Below are 21,008 nucleotides of genomic sequence, written 5' to 3' on the forward strand. Positions count from 1 at the left end.
GTATGCCTCTGTTGTTGCATCCTGTAGTGTCTTTGTCAATATATATGTGAGCACCCCTAGAGGTCTCCCTGTCTCCTCTTGACACTAACATCTACATCTAGCTTCATTGATCCATTACAATTCCATGCTGCCATTTTAAGGTTGGTCCCATAGGTCTTGCACTGTCATGCGGTGCGTTTTTCCAACACTACTACTCTCCCTTCCCTATAGAAAGCAATTTTTCCTTTCTCCCTCGTCGCCTTGATATTTGGCATTAGCTCTTGCATGTGTGCTACCTGTGTTAGAGTGATGCCATCAACCAAAAATATCCCAATTTCTCTAAGTGTTGGGTCTCTTCTTCAGGAATACCTTCCTAAATTCCAAGGTGGGGAAACAAAGGTCTGATCACATATCCATCCTTTGTTAGTTGGAGAAGATGCTCTATAGAAAGTGTAATGGAAATGGCCTATGAACTTTGAGAATAGCGGAATTAAGAGAATTAGAGCGAGCATTTTCATGAGACTACTTTGAGAACATAGAGGGTGAAATTATTTAGCGGTAGCAACATAACCATTACAATTAATTAATTTGGCATGAACAATACTTTTGCAAGAGAGAGAATTAGAGAATATAGACAAACGTTAAGGAACGGATTTATGTGGAGCCGGTCCCCCCTCCAATAAGCTTTTGTATTATAGATTCTCCCATCAAGAGAGACTTGGTACAATACAATCTTTGTGTTCCTTGTGACCTCGGTGATGCAATGAAGATGGAAATCTTCATGCATCACAACCATAACATAATCTTGTAAAAAAACATTAACCATCCCCGGCCTCAGTCCCAAGGCCTCAAACACCCTTAAAGGTGGAGAGAGCTAGTGGGGAATGAGGGTAGGAAAGAGGAAGAAGAAGTAACATACAAGAAAGAGATAGTTTCTCACTTATCATCACTCTTCTTGTATAGCATAGCATAATAGCATAATAATAATGATGATGAATAAGATGGCAAGCTTAAGCATTGGAGCATGTCTCTTGGTTGGATTTGCATTCCATAGCCAAGAGTGTTGATGTAGGCTCTCAACTTCTCAACAAGCTTGGAGAAGGAGATGGAGATATTGCACGTTTCCAAGCAAGAATGAGCATGTGTGTGTGTGAGAGAGTATACCCCCAAGCACACCCCCAGCTTGCTTTGGTCGACCCCCCCTTGTAGCTCTTGTTGGAAGTTGATTGGACCCCTACAAGCCTAGCCAATCACATGCAGAGTGCATATCAAGAAACCATGCTAGCCTTGGGACAAGTGTCCCCCTTTCCCCTTTGAGAGAGAGGACTTGATAAATGCATAAACAATTAATTAAACTAGCTAAATTATCATTGGACCTCTTGAGAGGCCAACCAATAGGCTTTAGGCACACCAAGAGGGAAACATGAAGAGGAACTTGACATGTGTCCTTGTTGCCTCCTTGGACTAGGCTTGCCTTGTGTGAGGGTGTGTGTGTTCTCTCTCTTGCCCCTACTTGTAGGTCTCGCCCCCTCCTTTTAGGGATCCTTGTTGACTTTTGGAACACCTTAAGCCCCTCATTCTTGGAGAAGGTTCCCACCTCAAGCTCAAATCCATCAAGCTTGGAGAAGGTTCCCACACCAAGCTCAGCCCTAGCACCTTAAGCACGACAAGCACCTCAAGCACCTTAGTTAGCAAGCACGACAAGCACCTCAAACACTTTAGTCAGCAAGCACGATAAGCACCTCAAGCTTGGGACGGGTTCCAACGTCAAGCACAACCCTAGCTTGCCTATTAGCTACCCTTGCTCTTTGACACACCATCTCTCATTTGGACCCTTTAACCTTAGTCCTGTGTTGAGATAGATCCATAAGCACATGTCTATATCCTAACCCTTGTTCTTGTTTATTCTCCCACATTAGATGATCAGTTTAATATGAGAAAATCATTTGGGTTGGTTAGATATTAGATTCTATGACATTACCTTTCTCTTGAAAATCATAGTTGTCTCAACTATGAGGAGGAAGAGATAAAGCCTTAGTCATTAGTCAATGTTTTTTTAGCATGTAGATTATTCCTTTTTACCCTACGCATCATTCCAAGATGGATGACTAATCCATATGGGACTTGGGAAACTTAGCTGTCACAAGCATGTCTGGTCTTTAGTCCATTTCTTTCTCCCAAAGTAGAGTGACAAATTCTACTTGGTGTTTTAGAGACGTCGTCATCACAAACATGAATCTAAGCATGTATACTACTTAAATTTGTGCACAATAAAAAGAGAATTAGTCTTATAAGACAAAAACATTGATCATTTAAAAGAAACATGTACATTTGCTTACTCTAATGTAGCATTGTAAGCATTGGCAAGGTTCATATTATCCTTAAGCTGTATTCCTTGCATCTATCTAGCATCTTCAAAAGGATAATTTGTGAGCTTAATAAGATACCATTGGATAATCTTACCATGTCGTAGTACCTTGTCTTCATGCCGAAGGATAGCTTCGGGTTGTAGCACCTCTTCTTGGTCTTCTATTTTTGGAGGGTCTTCAATAGTTGGTTCTCTTGGTGGCTCTCCTTTGTAGGGCTTAAGTAGGCTCACATGAAAAGCATTGTGTATGAGCCAATGGTTGGGCAACTTGAGTTGATAATCCATATCACTGATTGGCTTCAAGATTTGAAAAGGACCATAGTATCTTTTTGCTAGTTTAGCATAATACTTTTGATAGCCCATAGGATTTTTGCCCATCGTTTGCCTCAATCGAGCCTTGGGAAGCTTAAGTAGGACCCAATCATTTTCTTTGAATGTTAAGGCCCTTCTACGCTTATTAGCAACAACCTTTTGCCTTTGTTGAGAGATGGATAAAACCACCTTAATCTTTTGGAAATATTCTTGTAGGTCACGGCTATACTCATCAGTGAAGATCTTCCAATGTACTTTTACCAAGGGACTTTCAGGTCTTCCCTCTATTATCTCAAAAGGTGCCTTTCTCGTAGTAGTATGGACAATATTATTGTACATATACTCTACAAGGGGTAAGCATTTTTCCCATTGTGAGCATTGATCTACTTCTGTAACATAAGTCTTTAGTAGATTGAGTATCGTCAGATTAGCTATCTCACTTTGGACATCCATTTGTGGGTGATAGGCCGAAGAGAAATTGAATCTTGTACCTAGATTTTGTTACCATATACATGTGGTAGTGATGTGTGTGAACACACTAGGACCGCCGGGGCATTTTTTTCCTCTTTAGGAGGTTTTTTCCCCCGTGCATTGTATATACGCCCATCACTCTAGGGCTATCTATCTTTCCATTGCACACTAAGGAATACACTCTCTATTGTGTGCCTTGAGCTTCCTTCGTCTTCTCCAAGCTGTGTGTGTTTCTCTGCAACCCTAATTCCAACAATTGGTATCAGAGCAGGTCACGTCCTCCCGGGCTTAGTCGCCAGCTGCTCCAGCACACGCCTACTCACTTTCTCCGATTTCAGTGAGCTTTGGCAAGCGTTCGCAGGTCGACAAATATTTTGGGGGAGCTCGAAGAGCTTGGTCTGCTCAGAATTTTGATTTGGGCTCATTTCGGCCTCCGTTTCCACTACGGGCAGTACTGCACAGGTTATTTCGTCATTTTGTGCAGATTTTCTGTCAGTGCCGTTTTCTGCATAACAGGTGCCTTATAGTCTTCTACGGTTTGTGCTATATAGCACAAGTTGTTCCCGCTCCATTTCTCCTATTTTTGGGCAGTTTTCACATCAGGTGCAGCATTTACCATGGCTGACAACAACAACACAGATGTGTTCAAGATGTTTGCTGCTGAGGACAGGTTGGATGGGGACAACTACCCTATGTGGGCTTATATGATGCAACACGTTCTTGTGTCAAAAGGTGTCTGGAACATTGTGCAGGGCATTGATGTACGTCCTGGTTCTGAAGATGTAGGCGATATTGAGGATGTTGCAGGTCTTGCTGCAAGGATTGCAGCTGTTAGAGTTGTTTTGCCTACAGCAGAACAAGCTCGTTGGGATGTTAAGGATGCGCAGGCTCATGCATTGATTGCGTTGTCTGTGAAGCGCACCATTATTCCTCACATCCGTTCAGCAAAATCTGCAAAACAGGCTTGGGATATTCTAGCAGGTCTTTATGCAAGCCGCAATGAGGCTAAAATTGCTTTGCTGCGTAAAGAGCTAGAGTCGAAGATTATGCATGAGGAAGATGATATGGACACTTTCCTTGCTAGTGTCAAGGATATCAATGAGCAACTCATTTCTGCAGGTGAAGTCATTTCTGACAGTTCCCTTGTGCAGACTGTTCTTGATGCCTTACCAGATTCCTACCAGACTTTTGCTAGTACTTGGAGACTGATGACCCAAGGAAATCCTGAAGTTGTCAAGTTTGATGCATTATGCACATTGCTGTTGCAAGAGTCACTTTCTAGAAAAAACAGGACTAGGCAGCGTGCAGTTGAGCAGGCTTTTATTGCTTCTCAAAGAAAGGGTGGTAACAGTAATGCAGCCACTTCTTATGGTTCTGCTGCGAGTGGCAAAAATTTTGTTCCTAATGCTTCTGCTGGCAGCACTTCGTCTGGAAATTCTGGTGATAAGGGCAAAAAGAAGATGCGTTGCCATTATTGTAAAGCCAATGATCACTTGATCAAGTCGTGTCCTAAGTTGAAGGCCAAAGAGGCTAAGAAGAAAGAGGGTGGTTCCACTGCAAATGCTGGTTCCACTACAAATGCAGCCATTGTTGAGTCTTCTGTGAAAGGAGATTGTGATGCTGATGTTGATGCAGAATGGGCTTTTAGCGCAGAGTGCACTTACAATCCTGCTGTCCATGATGCATGCTTGTCAGCTGCTGCAGATTCACATGTGTGGTATTTCGACAGTGGTGCTACAAAGCACATTACCTCACATCGTGAATTGTTTACCTCTCTCGAGTCTGTCCCTCATGGGAATTCAGTCACTTGTGCCAACAACGCCTCTTATCCAGCTCAGGGAGTTGGAAAGATTGTGCTCACTGCTGCTAATGGCAGTTCCTTCACACTTGTTGATGCACTTTATGTACCTGGGATCAAGAAGAATCTATTGTCTGTATCCGCACTTGCTAGACTTGGACTTGTAGTCAAATTTGTGGATGACAGATGTACAGTTCATGATCTCAGTTTTGGTGATGAAATTGTTGCATCTGGGCTTTTGTGCCGTGGGCTGTATAAGCTGACTTTGTATGACAAGTGTGGACAAAATTTTGCAAATGCTGTTGCAGATTCAAGGGCTATTTCAGATGCAAAACTTTGGCATGCACGTTTTGGTCATCTGAATTTTGCCAGTTTGCTGCGTTTGCAGAAATCTGATATGGTTGCTTCTTTGCCGCCTCTTGAAGCACCTATCAAACATGTTTGTGAAGGCTGTATTCTGGGTAAAATGCAGCGTTCTAAGTTTCCAAAGGATGGTTCAGTTAGGGCCACATGCAGGTTGCAGCTTGTGCATAGTGACGTTTGTGGGCCCATGCAAACTCCGTCCTTGGGCAATTACCTGTACTTCGTGACTTTCATTGATGATTACTCCAGGCATGCGTGGGTATTTCCGCTTAAAGCGAAGTCCGAAGTTTTTATGTGCTTCAAACAATTTTTGGCTATGGCTGAAAATGTCTCAAAATGTACTATGGGCACCCTCCGTTCCGATCGAGGGGGGGAGTATATGTCTCATGAATTTAATGCATTTCTGGCTAGTCGTGGGATAAAACACCAATGTACAGTGCCTTATACACCTCAGCAAAATGGTGTTGCTGAGAGGAAAAGCAGGTCACTAACGGAAATGGCACGATGTATGGTCAAAAGTCAAGCTTTGCCGCATTCTTTTTGGCTTGAGGCCATCATGTGTGCCACTTATGTACTTAACAGGTGTCCTACGAAAGCTTTGCAGTCTATTACTCCATATGAAGCATGGCATGATAGAAAACCTTCTATTGAGCACATGCGTGTTTTTGGCTGTTTGGCATATGCTTTGGTGCCACAAGTGCAGCGCACAAAATTGGATGATAAGGCTGTCAAATGTATTTTTGTTGGTTATAGTGCTGAAAGCAAAGGTTACAGGTTGTATCATCCGCAAACAAAACGTATTTTGGTTTCACGGGATGTAGTGTTTGTGGAAGATTCTGTTCAACCCTTGCTGTCATGTACTAGAGACAGTAATGTAAGCTCACAGGACATTTATGACACTTTGTTGCCTCTTTTCAGTGGTGGAAATACGAATGTAAGTTCCAATGAGGCAAATGTACAGCCTATGGGGGTTTCTGAAAATGTTTTAGAACAGCCTATTACTGATGCAGATGTACATGATGTACTTGATGAGGAAAGGGCTGAAAATGAGCAGGCTAGAGGTATGCCAAAATGGCTGGTGCACACTTTGCGTGACAGTAAATTGGATGCACCTTTATCTAGTCGTACTCGTTCAGGCTCTCGCCATGCATCTTATGCATCAGATTGTTATGCTTTGGCTGTGTCTAGTTTACATGATGTTGAGGAGCCTCTGTCCTTTGATGAAGCACAGAATTCAGAAAATTGGATTGCTGCCATGAAATCAGAATATGATGCACTTATAGAGAATGACACATGGACTTTATGTGATTTGCCTCCTGGCAAAAAGGCCATTGGTACGAAGTGGGTTTACAAGTTGAAACGCAAGCCGGATGGTGAGATCGATCGCCATAAGGCTCGACTTGTTGCAAAGGGTTATGCACAACAAAAAGGCATAGATTATGAAGAGACTTTTGCTCCCACTTGTCGTATGACTACTGTGCGTTTTCTATGTGCATTGGCAGCTCATTTTGGTTGGGATGTACATCAATCAGACATTGTTACTGCTTTCTTGAATGGTGACATATTTGAGGAAGTTTATGTAACGCAGCCTCGCGGTTTTGTCATAAAAGGACAAGAGGACAAAGTGTGCAAATGTAAGAAGGCTTTGTATGGGTTGAAGCAATCTCCTCGTGCTTGGTATGAGAAAGCTGACACTCATTTGGTTAAACGAGGCTTTCGTAACAGTCCAACAGAAAGCACATTGTATGTAAAGCGTGAGGATGATGTATTTCTCATTGTGGTTCTTTATGTTGATGATTTGCTGATCACTGGACCAAATGAGAGACATATTGCTGAATTTAAGGCTGATTTGAATGCTACTTTCAAGATGAAAGATTTGGGGCTGTTGCATCATTACTTGGGTATACAGTTTAAGCAGTGTGATGGTGGTATTGCCTTGTGTCAGAAAAGTTACATAGAGACATTGCTATGTAAGTTTGGACTTGAGGATTGCAAACCTATTGCCACTCCCATGGAAACAGGTTTGAAGTTGAGTCTACATGATGCTGGCGATCCTGCTGATGTCACTCTTTACCAAACTGCTGTTGGCTGCCTCATTTATGTATGCAACACGAGGCCAGATATTCAGTTTGCAGTCTCGCAGGTCAGCAGATTTATGCATAGTCCAGGGTCTAAGCATTGGCAGGCTGTCAAGAGGATTTTCCGCTACCTTAGTGGCACTTTACATCTTGGCTTGTTTTATCCCAAGGGGGGATCATTGCCGCCAGACTTACATGCTTTTTCGGACTCAGATTGGGCTGGTTGTTTTGACACGCGAGTGTCCACAAGTGGTTTTTGTTTCATGCTTGGCAGTTCATGTATATCATGGTTGAGCAAGAAGCAACCTACTGTGGCCACTTCGAGTTGTGAGGCTGAGTACAGGGCAGTCTTCACAGCTACGGTTGAGTGTGTATGGCTCAGACGCCTTATGGCTGACTTGGGTGTTGGACAGGACACTGCCAACACTATCTACACTGACAGTCAGAGCGCATTGGCAGTTGCGAGGAACCCAGTTTTTCATGCTCGCACAAAGCACATTGAGGTGCATTACCACTATGTCAGGGAGAGGCTCTCAGCAGGAGAGATCAGCTTGGCTTATGTGCCAACACAGGACAACCTTGCAGATCTTTTCACAAAGGCATTGTCTCGTGAGAAGCTTGAAGCTTTCCGCAAAGCTTTGGGCTTACTCCCCTTTGTGGACTGATCCTGTCCTCAGGGCATGGCACTTCCCTTTACTCATGTGCCAGCTCTCGTTCACCGCATCACTCCAGGGGGGATTTGTTACCATATACATGTGGTAGTGATGTGTGTGAACACACTAGGACCGCCGGGGCATTTTTTCCCTCTTTAGGAGGTTTTTTCCCCCGTGCATTGTATATACGCCCATCACTCTAGGGCTATCTATCTTTCCATTGCACACTAAGGAATACACTCTCTATTGTGTGCCTTGAGCTTCCTTCGTCTTCTCCAAGCTGTGTGTGTTTCTCTGCAACCCTAATTCCAACAGATTTAAGAGACCTTTCCAAAAATTATTGGTCATTCTAGGATCTCTATCTGACACAATGGATGTTGGTAATCCATGGCATTTGAAAATCTAAGATATGAAGAGGGTTGCCATTTGGTTTCCTGCATAGTGCTTTTCACATGAATAAAATGTGCTTGCTTGTTAAACCTGTCCACTATTGTCCATATTCTCATATTCCCATGGATAGACTTAGGTAATCCAAAGATAAAATCCATGGATATACTCTCCCATGGTGAATTAGGGATTGGCAATGGCTGGAGTAATTCAGGTTATTTCCCTCTATCATACTTGGTCTTTTGGCATACCACACATTTTGAAACATAGTCTTGTACTTTCATGGTAGGCCAATAGAAGTACGCATCTATTCCTTGAAGAGTAGGTTGAATGCCTCTATGCCCCACATAGGAAGGAGCATGGGATTCATACATGACTTCTCAGGAAGGGAGTGGGTAGCACATAGCCTATTTCCATGGAGAAGATAAACATCCTATAAGATGAATGGCTCTTCTTTCTTCCCAAATTCAAAGGCTGACATTATATCTTTAAAGTGAGGGTCAATAGCTTACTCATCTATCATAAAAAATAGATCATTGTGAGTTGCTATAGACACCGCATTAACTCTTGGTCGTCGTGAAAGTGCATCAGCCACTTGATTATGCTTACCAGCAATGTGAGCAATATGAAAATAAAATTGCAAAAGAAAATTTTCCCACCTCATTTGTTTGTTGGAAAGCTTGTTTTGCATCATAAAGTACTTGAGACTTTGGTGGTCCGTTTGCAAAATAAATTGAGTCCCCAAAAGATAGTGCTTCCATGTATCTAGGACATGAAGAACAACTAAAAGCTCTTTTTTGTATATGCCCAAGACCCGTTCATCACCATTGAGCCTTCGGCTCTCATATGCTATGACATGCCCTTCTTGAAGCAAAACTGCTCCAAGCCAATCACCACAAGCATCACATTGGACATCAAATGGCTTTAAGAGATCCATAAGCATAAGGACTAGTTGGGAGGTAAGCTTCTCTTTGAGATTGTCAAAAGAATTTTTCTCTTAAGCAGTCCATGCGTACTTAACGTTCTTCTTTGTTAAGTCATGCAATGGTCCCGCTATTTGAAAGAATTTGGCTATGAAGCATCTATAGTATGCAGACATACCAATAAAGCTTCTTAGCTCATGTAGATTCCTTGGATTAGGCCATACTTTTATTACCTCCAACTTTGATAGATCCATATGGATACCATCTTGAGAGATAATGTGACCTAAGTATGGAATCTCTTGAAGGAAAAATTCACTCTTCTTTTGATTGATAAAAACCTTGTTCTCCCTCAAAGATTGAAAAATCTCCTGGAGATGTTGCTTGTGCTCCTCCAAGGACTTGGAGTAGATGGTGATGTCATCAAAGAACACTCTAGTGAATTTGCGGTAGGGTCTAAAGATTTTCTCCATTAAACAATTGAATTTGGCCGGTGCCTTAGTCAAACCAAAAGGCATGACTAGATACTCATAAAGACCAAACGTTGTACGAAACACGATCTTTACGATATCTTCATTCACTATCCTTATTTGATGATAGCCACTTTTAAGGTCAATCCTACTAAAGTTGGTCAAACCTTGTAGCTTATCAAATAGATCTTCTACCCGTGGTATGGGATATCTATTTTTGATAGTGATATGGTTTAGCGCTCGATAGTCCACACACATGCGGTATGTACCATCTTTCTTTTGCACTAAAAGGATTGGAGAACAAAAGGGAGAGGAGCTACACCTCACCATCCCTTTTTCTACCAATTCTTGTACTTGCCTCATGATCTCCTCTTGTTGAACTTGGAAAAATCGATAAGGAGGCTTGTTAGGCGGTGAGCTTCTTAATAGGAGCTCAATTCGATGGTCATCATCCCTTCATTTTGGAGGTAAGTCCATAGGGATATCATCGATGAACACATCTTGGAATCCATTTAGAAAATTAGACAAGTCTAATTCTTCTTGATTCCTAACACTTTGCTTTGTTAAAACCTTAGCATCATTTAGAGGCTCTTTGACAAAAATCACGTACGCAGAAACTGAGCTTTTCATTGACTTATCAAAAGCACGTGAATTTACTAGTGGTATAGTACAACGGGACTCACTAGAATCTATATACATACTCTTTTCCCTATAGGTGAAGTAGATTCTCTTTTCAAGGAACTTTCATGTTGGCAGCCATGCGGTTGAACCATGGTACCCCTAGGATAACATCCTCATGTTGGAGAGGAGAGATGACAAAGTCTTCTTTGTCGACGTAGCTTTGGACATAAAGCCTCAACTTCCCAATCAAGGGAGTAACGGAGGCTTGTTGTCCCTTGAAAGCTCCATCGCAATTACAATATCTCCCATCTCAAAAGCTTGAATGCCCAACTTAGTGGCCAACTCCATTGATATGAAGTTGTGAGTAGAGCCAGGGTCAAACAAGATGAAGGAATCATGCTTCCTTACCTTTCCCCAAGCTTAGGAGAGAGGTGATCCTTTGCAATGAGCATCCTCTTTTGGAGCTTCGACTGTGGAAGCTCTAGGAGTCTCATTGCGGATATTTCTTTTGGGGCAAGAATGGTAACCACGTCCTTGCTCCTCACACTTAAAACATTTGTGGTCCTTACGAAAAGCTTCAAGATCTTCATGAGAGAGTTTATTTTTACCGTTGTAAATTCCCTTCTCCTTGGACCAATTGTTGTTGTTGTTGTCATTGTTGTTGGAATTGCCTTGGGAAGAATTTTGGGCATTGTTTTTCCCCTTTGCATCTATCATAAAATATAATATCTAACTTTATTAAATGATTTTTTCATATTGAACCGATCATTTAATATGGGAAGATAAAAGGGGAACAAGAGTTAGGATATATATATGTGCTTCTAGACCTATCTCAACAGGGGACCAAAAGGAAAAATGGTTGCATCTCAATAGGGGTCCAAAAGGAGATGGTCTACCAAAGAGCAATGTGCAATAAGTGCTTCTAAACTTATTTCAACAGGGGACCAAGAGGAGAGATGGTTACATCTCAATATGAGTCCAAAAGGAGGTAGTCTATCAAAGAGAAACGTGCATCTAATAGAGATTAAAGACCTTAGGGTTAGCTTCATTAAAGACCTCCAAACATTAGTGTTAAAAGTCCTTAGACCTTAGACAAGCTAGGGTTGTGCTTGAGGTGGGAACCCGGCCCAAGCTTGAGGTGCTTGTCATGCTTGGTGATTAAGGTGCTTGAGGTGCTTGTCATGCCTGATGATTAAGGTGCTTGAGGTGCTTGTCATGCTTGATGAGGAAGAGGCTTGAGAAGCTTCTCATGCATGGGGGGTAAGGTGATTGAGTAAAAAAGAGACCCTACAAAGGAGGAGGAAAGCCCCAAAGTTAGGTCAATCTTTTAACTAACCTCCCACTCACCCAAAGGGCACTCCCTTTCTCAAGGGACACATGGACATGTGTCAAGCTCTCCCTATTCTTAGCCACATGGTGTGCTTGAATCCTATTGGCTTGGCTAAAGAGGGGTCGAATGAGCTTCTAGTTCAATACAACAAGTATCTAGATATTTTCAAGTTCTCTCTCTCAAAGAGTTAAGGAGGACACTTGTCCTAATGCTACCCATGTTGCTTGAAATGCATTATGCATGTGATTGGCTAGGCTTAGAGGGGTCCAATGAGCTCCAAAATTGAGCTACAAGGAGGGGTAGACCAAAGCAAGCAAGGGGTGTGCTTGGGGGTATACACTCTCTCACACACTCATTTTTCATACATTCTCATTTAGTGAAAATGCAAGAACTCCATCTCCTTCTCCAAGCTTGTTGAGAGGTTGAGAGCCTACACCAACACTCTTGGCTATGGAATGCAAATCCAACCAAAATCCATGCTTCAATGCTTAAGCTTGTCATTTTCTCTATCTTCATTACTATGCTATTATGCTATGCTAAGCAAGAAGAGTGATGATAAGTGAGGAACTATTTCTTTCTCCTATGAATGTTTTTTCTTCCTCTTCCCTACCCTCATTCCCTGCTAGCTCTCTCCACCTTTGAAGGTGTTTGAGGCCTTGGGACTGAGGCCAGGGATTGTTAATGCTTTCTACAAAGTCTATGTTATGCTTGTGATGCATGAATCTTTCCATCTTCATTGCATCACCTAGGTCACAAGGAACACAAAGATTGTATTATACCAAGTCTCTCTTGATGGGAGAATCTATAATACAAAAGCCTATTGGAGGGGGGACCGGCTCCACATAAATCCGGTCCTCAACTATGTCAAGTTCTCTAATTCTCTCTCTCTCTCTCTCTCTCTCTCTCTCTCTCTCTCTCTCTCTCTCTTGCAAAAGTATTGTTCATGTCATGGTTATGTTGCTACCTCTAACTAAGTTCACTCTCTATGTTCTCAAAGTAGTCTCACAAAAATGCTCTCTTTGATTCTCCTAATTTCGCTATTCTCAAAGTTTATAGGCCATTTCCATTACAACATCCCTTTTGTCTTTGCTTTCCATGGGGTTTGCATTCCTTCTAGCCCCTTGTTGGAAATTGATGTGTGAAGCAGCCATAGTGTGGTGGATTACTTCAGTGATAGAACTAGGCCGTTCAGAGTTGACAAACTCGACCATTTCTTCAGGTAATCCCGCACAGAATTGTTGCTTTTGCTTGGAGAAGTCTATCTTTTGAAAGACAGTAGCCTTGAGATGTAAATCCCAAAACTTTTCCACATATTTGTGGATAGACTCATTGGAGTGCAGCTTAAGCTCCGCCATTTGGTAAGCACTTTTTCCTTTGCATTGCTTGCAAGGAATTGCTTCAGATATAAACTCGTAGATTTGTCCATGTCTTGGGGGCTTCGCCGTTTCCACATGAAGGCTAGCCCACCATTGACGATGAAATTTCTAGAAGTGCATAGCTACATTGCGTAGCTTGGAGGACTCCGTGTAACCCTCGTCTTTAAAGGCCGCATCAAATTGCTGGATGAAGGCCAATACTTTATCAGTAGCACCAAAGGTGCCATCATAGGTGAGAAAAGAGATACTCTTTCCTCCCTCTTTGAACTTCTTTAGCTTTTGGAACCTTCGCCATGAAGGGTAAGATTTGCAATGTCCTCTCCTCTTGTATTCTCTAGGAGAATAGTTGTTGCTTTCGTCGGAAGAGGAGGAAGGTGAAGAAGAAGGAGAAGAGGGTGACCTCTTTCTTGCCTTTTTCTTTCTTTATTTCCTCTCTTTCCTTTCGAAGTGATGAGGAGAAGGACTATGGGTTGACCGTTTCCACTTGGGAGGAGTTGGCGACCTTCTATACCACCGTCTTCGTGGAGCCACATCTTCAGAGGAACTTAGGGATTTTATTCTTTCTCATTCTTTGGATTCCTCCTCTCTTAGAGTTTCCATGTCTTTGGGGCTTCTCCGTTGCCACGAAGGCTAGCCCACCATTGACGAGTAGATTTCTTGAAGTGCATAGCTACATGGCTTAGCTTGGAGGACTCCGTGAAGCCCTCGTCTCCAAAGGCCGCATCAAATTGCTGGATGAAGGCCAATACTTTGTTGGTAGCACCAAAGGTGCCATCATAGGTGAGAAAAGAGATACTCTTTCCACCCTCTTTGAACTTCTTGAGCTTTTGGTACCTTCACCATGCAGGGTAAGATTTGTGATGTCCTCTCCTCTTGTATTCTCTAGGAGAATAGCTGTTGCTTTCGTTGAAAGAGGAGGAAGGTGAAGAAGAAGGTGACCTCTTTCTTGCCTTTTTTTCCCTTTGTTTCCTCTCTTCCCTTTTAGAGTGACGAGGAGAAGGACTATGGGTTGACCGTTTCCTCTTGGGAGGAGTTCGCGATCGACTAGACCCCGCCATCTTTGTGGAGCCACATCTTCAGGGGAACTTAGGGATTATATTTTTTCTCGTTCTTTGAATTCCTCCTCTCTTATGGGAGAGATTCTTCTTTTGGGAGTCCCATCAAGAGGCCTCCTAAGCTCTCTCTTTTCTTGGAGAGGAAGGGAAATCCCATAAGCACGAAGTTGTTGAGTAACTTCGGCTTGCAAAGCAAGGTTGCCCATAGCTTGCTGCAACCTAGTAACAAGAGAATTAACAAACATGCGGGCATCATCATTAGCACCTTCATGTGCAAAATCAAACTTATCAATGTTCATTGTACTCTCTTGGTTATTGTCAACCATGCTATGTAACTTATGTATAGATTACTTTGTGCTTTGGTACCCTCAAAAACCTTAGTTGCTACTCTTCTTTACCTTTGAAAATTAGTTCTCAAGTAGCCACACCTGTGGGTTAGACACTGTTGATTTCAAAGACTAGTGGAGAGGGTTTAACATTGCTTGATTGATTATGGTTCCTGTTGAGCTTGCTCCGAGAGACTCTATTATTAAGACTATAGTTTCCAACGGTGTATCTCGAACTAAGTCCTTCTCAACCAAGATAATCGATCCCTGTCCCACTTACCCTATTGCAATGAACAAGTCCAACCTTTCATGGACAACTTAAGGACCTCTCTTCTTAAGCAAGAAAAGAGAAACCAATAGCTTTGATGCCAATGTAATGGAAATGACGTATGAACTTTGAGAATATCAAATTTAAGAGAATTAGAGTGAGCATTTTCATGAGACTACTTTGAGAACATAGATGGTGAAATTATTTAGCAGTAGCAACATAAATATTATACTTAATTCACTTGGCATGAACAATACTTTTGCAAGAGAGAGAATTAGAGAACGTAGACAAAAGTTGAGGAACGGATTTATGTGGAGCCGGTTCCCCCTCCAATAAGCTTTTGTATTATAGATTCTCCCATCAAGAGAGACTTGGTACAATACAATCTTTGTGTTCCTTGTGACCTAGGTGATGCAATGAAGATGGAAAGCTTCATGCATCACAACCATAACATAATCTTGTAAAAAAACATTAACCATCCCCGGCCTCAGTCCCAAGGCCTCAAAGACCTTCAAAGGTGAAGAGAACTAGCGGGGAATGAGGGTAGGGAAAAGGAAGAAGAAGTAATATACAAGAAAGAGATAGTTCCTCACTTATCATCACTCTTCTTGCATAGCATAGCATAATAGCATAATAATGATGATGAAGAAGATGTCAACCTTAAGATTGGAGCATGGCTCTTGGTTGCATTTGCATTCCATAGCCAAGAGTGTTGGTGTAGGCTCTCAATTTCTCAACAAGCTTGGAGAAGGAGATGGAGCTCTTGCACTTGTTCCAAGCAAGAATGAGCATGTGTGTGTGAGAGAGAGAGAGTATACCCCCAAGCACACCCCCAGCTTGCTTTGGTCGACCCCCCCTTGTAGCTCTTGCTGGAAGTTGATTGGACCCCTACAAGCCTAGCCAATCACATACAGAGTGCATATCAAGCAACCATGCTAGCCTTGGGACAAGTGTCCCCCTTTTCCCTTTGAGAGAGAGGACTTGATAAATGCATAAACAATTAATTAAACTAGCTAAATTATCATTGGACCCCTTGAGAGGACAACCAATAGGCTTTAGGTACACCATGAGGGCAACATGGAGAGGAACTTGACATGTGTCCTTGTTGCCTCCGTGGACTAGGCTTGGCTTGTGTGAGGGTGTGTGTGTTCTCTCTCTTGCCCCTCCTTGTAGGGCTCGCCCCCTCCTTGTAGGGATCCTTGTTGACTTTTGGAACACCTTAAGCCCCTCATGCTTGGAGAAGGTTCCCACCTCAGCTCAACTCCATCAAGCTTGGAGAAGGTTCCCACATCAAGCTCAGCCCTAGCATGTCAAGCACCTCAAGTAGAGCCCTAACTTGCCTAAGGTCAAAGGACTTTTAACACTAACCATTGGAGGTCTTTAATGAAGCTAACCCAAAGGTCTTTAAGCTCCATTAGCTAGGCTTGCTCTTTGATAAACCATCTCTCATTTGGACCCTTTAACCTTGGCCCCATGTTGAGATAGATCCATAAGCACATGTCTATATCCTAACCCTTGTTCCCATTTATTCTCCCACATTAAATGATCAATTTAATATGAGAAAATCATTCGGGTTGGTTGGATATTAGATCTTATGACATAAAGCCATCTTTGTGCCCAACTCTTATGTCGGTTGTATCCATGTGCTCCTGGTATTTAGCTGAATCAGATCCTGACGTATGAGTCTAGTGATCTCTGTCTCTCTGAGAGATAGGGAGGGTGCATCCAAGGACATTGTTCATCAGAACATCAAGAGATGCGGGTATACGCTGCCAACCCCGATCCAGAAGCATGCAATCCCTATCTGCATGTTTGGGGAAGACCTCATGGAAAGCGCGCAAACCCAGATCTACCCCTTGCTGACCATCAACAATCCCACATTGAGATGGATCCAATAGTGCATCAAAACAGCCCCGGAGGTGCCTCTTCGTGAGGAGTTGCCACCACGGTGACATCTTGTCAATAGATGCTTTCAAGAGTATACAACACAAAAAAAGTTCTAGCCATGACGTCTTTTTCCAATAGCCCATAATGTCTTTTCTCAACATTCACTAAGTTCTTCGCCTGATCAAAACGCTGCATAATGCTTCATACCTTCCAACATCAAGCATATTTGACAACAAATGGAGAGAAGTTCAGGCTTAGCAACACATGAGAACAGCCAAAGGGGCCCCCACTTTCGTATTAATGAAAACAGTCGAGAGCTTCCAGGCCCTACCCCTACTGAAATTTTAGCATACGGAGAAACCCTCATTTCGCATTACCAAGATCATCTCTTGGAGGTGGGACAATGGTGTGCTTTAATTACAACCCGGATTTTACATTTTGCATGCACCGGGAAATTTAAACTACAAACCATGTGAGCACTCCTTAAGAGATGACGAAGTGCCAAGAAGGCTCACATTTTGTCTAGTCACGCGGCTGCAAACTTGCTCTTGCGTGTGACCGAGGTGTTAAACGTAGGTTTTGGGTTTAATGTTTCTCCGTCCATCATTCTCGAGCTTCTGGTAACTTCCATTCGCTTCGTTTCCTCGATTGTGCGACGATCATTTAGACTCCGGTCTGGTTGTCTGTCCATCCTCGCCTGTGAGTTTCCCTCGTGCACTTCTCTGCTTTCTCTGTGGAAGGTTAACATTCTCGTGCTTCTCTTCTGTGTGCATGCTAGGAAAGGTTAGGAGTCTGCTTGGATTTCCTTCACCCAGTACGAAGATGTTCATCTGCCTACAATCTGAGTATTTGTAGTCTAATACGCGCAGCGATGTCTAGTTTTATACGCAACAACCATTCTGAAGGTCCAAACTACCTGTGAGGTTGGCAAAAGGATGTAGTCTTTTGTCTTGTTAGAATGGAAATTCACAGCTTGGATTATCCTGAAGAGAATTTTTTTCTGTGTGCGGGCGCTTGTGAAAGTCTCGTTGGAGTTTACTACAAGTTGTCCGCTTGCTGAAATCTACTTGTCCAATGTCTATGCACGTTAGTCTGTAGGTGTATGCATACGTGCGGTGCTCGTGCACGTGCTTCTTGAATTCGTCTACCTATAGTGTCTGTTAGTTGTTTGCAGGAGGTTTTGCTGCTGCTTCTTCAATTTTCTCGATGGCATTACTTGTCAAAAGGCTCTCTTTTCTGCCCTTTCTTGTTTCAAGGGCTCCAGGCTCTGGTGTGGAATCATACATTGCAGCTCGCACTTTCGCAACTCGCAGGTCTGCAAATAGAGCTCCTGATGTTGTTCTCAGTGCTGAAGATGATACTACTACTACTGATGAAGATGAGGACATTCAAGACAACGTAGAAGTCCGTGAGTCTACTAGTACTATCAATTTCCCTTCTACTCAGAATCACAAATCTGTTTAAGCTTCTGTTTAATGGATTGAAGTTGGCGATTTTTGGGGGGACTGTGGGCTTCTTTGTGAAGCTGATGCAGGATTTGATCTCGTTTTTAATGGTTCTAGTTGTGCTGACGTCTTAAACCTTCAAAACTGTTCACTCTTTAAACATTAGTTCAAGTCATATTGAAAGTAAAGAACTAAATTCTCCCCTGAGAAGGCATGCAAGGTAGGCCTTTATGATGAAGTAAAAATCTTTTGAGAGTCTGTGGCAAGCTGCCTGTGTATTTTAAACTGTTGTAAAGGCTTGCAGGTTTTGTAAGCGCGTTGATACTCCTCCTAGTATGGACATATGAGACCTCCATGGTGGGGAGACCAGTGGCAGGCATGATAAACTCTTGCAGGCTTTGTAAGCGCGTTGATACTCCTCCTAGTATGGACATATGAGGAAGTTTTCATACCTCCATGGTCGGGAGACCAGTGGCAGGCATGATCTTTGAAACAAGAATTCTCGTTCCTATTGGCCCTCACCACATTCTCCCATTGTCTCTCGTGTTGCACTTGACAACTAGAAGTAGGTCTAAGGGCTATTTCTGGGTGTAAGTATGGTTGGTTTTGGCTGAATCGCAGGACATTTACATATGTTTTGTAAAATGTTTCTTTCTTAAGCGTGACCATATCTTTAATGAACGTTAGAGTTTGCTTCTTGTCCTCTTTTCTTACCAATTTCAAAACATTTGTCTTGTTCTTGCTTCTTGCAGAGTTTGACAATGCAGTGCAGGCTGTTGATGATACGACAGATGTTTATGTTGTTCCATGTCGCGTCTCCCTGCCCACTCAGAGGAGAGCTTGGGCTACTGCACAAGATGAAAATGCTGTGAGATTTAGAATGGATATGCCAGGGATTGCAAAAGAGAATGTGAAGGTCTATGTGGATGATGGGAAGCTGGTTGTGAGGGGCAGGTATGCTGACAAAAGGATAATAGCAGAGCTGGAGGAGAACGTGGATGAAGAAGCAAGTGTCCTCGCTGATAATGTGGGTGTTTACTCTGCCGAGCTGTTTCTGCCAGAGAATGTGCAGGTGGACAAAATTAAGTCTCAGATGAAAGATGGTATGCTTTTGGTTACTGCCCCGAAGAATGTTGTCAATATAGCTGTGGAATAGCCAGTTGAAGTACCTTATTGCCATTTGAAGCCAATTTTGTGAAATGGCGGCCATATCCAGAGACGATGGTTCACCTTCTTGAGTGCTTCAATAGAGGAGCAGTTGAATGGCACCTACTCTTCAGTAGCAGCTAGCACAATTCTGAGAATGTAGTGGATGGGCCACAATACCAATCTCATATTAATATACAGGTTCTCTCTAGGTCATGTAGTATACTGTTGTTGTGTTAGGGGAAAGTTTACCACTGGTGCCTCCTTGCCTTGTTGGCTGGTGGTTTTTTGACTGGCAATTTTGTAGTCATGCAAGCTTTGCAAAAACGGAGGTTTTGGTTTGTAGTTGTACTTTTGACTCTTAAGGCATTATACTTATGAAAGCTTCTTGTTTGTGTTTTAAAGAGGTTTCTGAAGATTGCCTTTTTGTAAGCAATGGCGCCTTCCTCTAAATGACTTTCCATTGTGTGCATATGTTTGCTAAAGAGTGTCTCTACACACTTTTTTGGCTGCACTTTTTTTCCTGCTATGCTGAAGGTAGTGTATAGTAGAGCTGCTGAATTGATTGTGTGCATGCAAAGCTCAAGCACATATGTAGGTTTGATGATCTGGGGTGTGGATGTAGCAGCTTGTTGGCCTATCACAAGTTAAGGCCACTTACGGTGACAGCATATGGACTTCCCAACTGTATCGGTTTCAGTGTGCTCCATGTTTTTTTTTGCTTCTTGCCACCTCTCACAATGTACAAATGAGTTTTCAAGGAGTTACTGAAATAATTGTAACCTAATCCTGAGATTGGGTAGATATGTCCATAATGATTTTTACAACATGAGATTAGTGACCAACATGTCGTATTAAGCTTGCTTATTTCATGTAAGATGAAGACCACGTTATCTGATGTGAGACTTATACAAGTTGACTCAGAACAGGTAAATTCATTAGTTGGCGTTGTTGAGGTAAATGCGATGTGAATGTAAAATTGGACGGAAGTTATATTCCTGCATTGGGGAAAATCATTAAAATTATTCTCTTTCAGCTTACCATATGTGTTAATTCATGGAGGGTTTGAGAGTTCTTTGATTTGGACTTACCGATTGCACAGCGGGCATGGACATTGCATGCTCATTCACTAAGACTTTGAATCTTGTCACCCCTGCTTGTAAAGACGTCTACTATTGTAGCAAATTGTTGTTTGGTAATTAAATGATGTACCTTTCTAGTCGGCGCCTTTGATTTTCACAAAGGTCATACAAGTGAGGTAGCACAGTTTTCCTCAAAATCCACAATCACATGCCCTTTTCCTATCATAAATTACAAGGGAGAGGGTCCTTGTATTGTCAAGGAGGGATAAAAAGTGTTTCTAGATGTGGTTATTTGCCTTTTTGAGGTTATTTTCAAAGCTGTATTGCAGAAAAAGGCAAGGACAATTTTAAGGTCGTCAGTCAAAGCCTCCATACGCTTGAAATAAACCCAAGGCAAAACATTTTTTTTGCATTGCATTTTCATATAAATTTGATCTTTGCATAAGGTTGTATGGCATGTACATGAAAAACTTGTTCTTTGTATGTAGACGATATAGTGCACAAGTTTTTGTGCCAATCAAAAGTTTCATTGAACCCACTTTATCAAAATTCTCCAAATACAAGTATGGCTACACACACAGAACATTTTAATGTCCTTTGTGTTTTAAAAAGTTCAAAAATGATCTTATGACTTATATTAGAATGTACTCGATGGATTTTCTTGGATATAGGA

General features: G+C 42.3%; 1 protein-coding gene across 5 annotated transcripts; it reads left to right on the plus strand.

The window, feature by feature from the left end:
• Positions 1-17,209: 17,209 nt before the first annotated feature.
• On the plus strand, positions 17,210-19,657 carry LOC147432268 (16.9 kDa class I heat shock protein 1-like). Of its 5 annotated transcripts, none has more exons than XM_086492223.1 (3): positions 17,210-17,361; positions 17,837-18,082; positions 18,860-19,657. In XM_086492223.1, the coding sequence occupies exons 2-3, from the start codon at positions 17,869-17,871 to the stop codon at positions 19,261-19,263; spliced, it is 618 nt and encodes a 205-aa protein (XP_086348349.1). In that variant the 5' UTR covers positions 17,210-17,361; positions 17,837-17,868; the 3' UTR covers positions 19,264-19,657. The 5 variants fall into 5 exon arrangements, with proteins under 5 accessions (XP_086348349.1, XP_086348353.1, XP_086348350.1 ...); XM_086492227.1 differs by having other exon boundaries at positions 17,837-18,070; XM_086492224.1 differs by having other exon boundaries at positions 17,291-17,402.
• Positions 19,658-21,008: the final 1,351 nt, after the last annotated feature.

The sequence above is a fragment of the Adiantum capillus-veneris genome, chromosome 20 (genome assembly GCF_014529385.1).
Source record: "Adiantum capillus-veneris isolate H3 chromosome 20, ASM1452938v2, whole genome shotgun sequence".
Classification (NCBI taxonomy): domain Eukaryota; kingdom Viridiplantae; phylum Streptophyta; class Polypodiopsida; order Polypodiales; family Pteridaceae; genus Adiantum; species Adiantum capillus-veneris.

What these genes read in the sequence shown, in the direction of transcription:
- LOC147432268 (XM_086492223.1), top strand. Translation starts at nt 17,869, where the DNA reads ATGGCATTACTTGTCAAAAGGCTCTCTTTTCTGCCCTTTCTTGTTTCA. An exon ending in AGAAGTCCGTGAGTCTACTA is followed by an intron (nt 18,083 to 18,859) that starts GTACTATCAATT and finishes TGCTTCTTGCAG; the next exon opens with AGTTTGACAATGCAGTGCAG.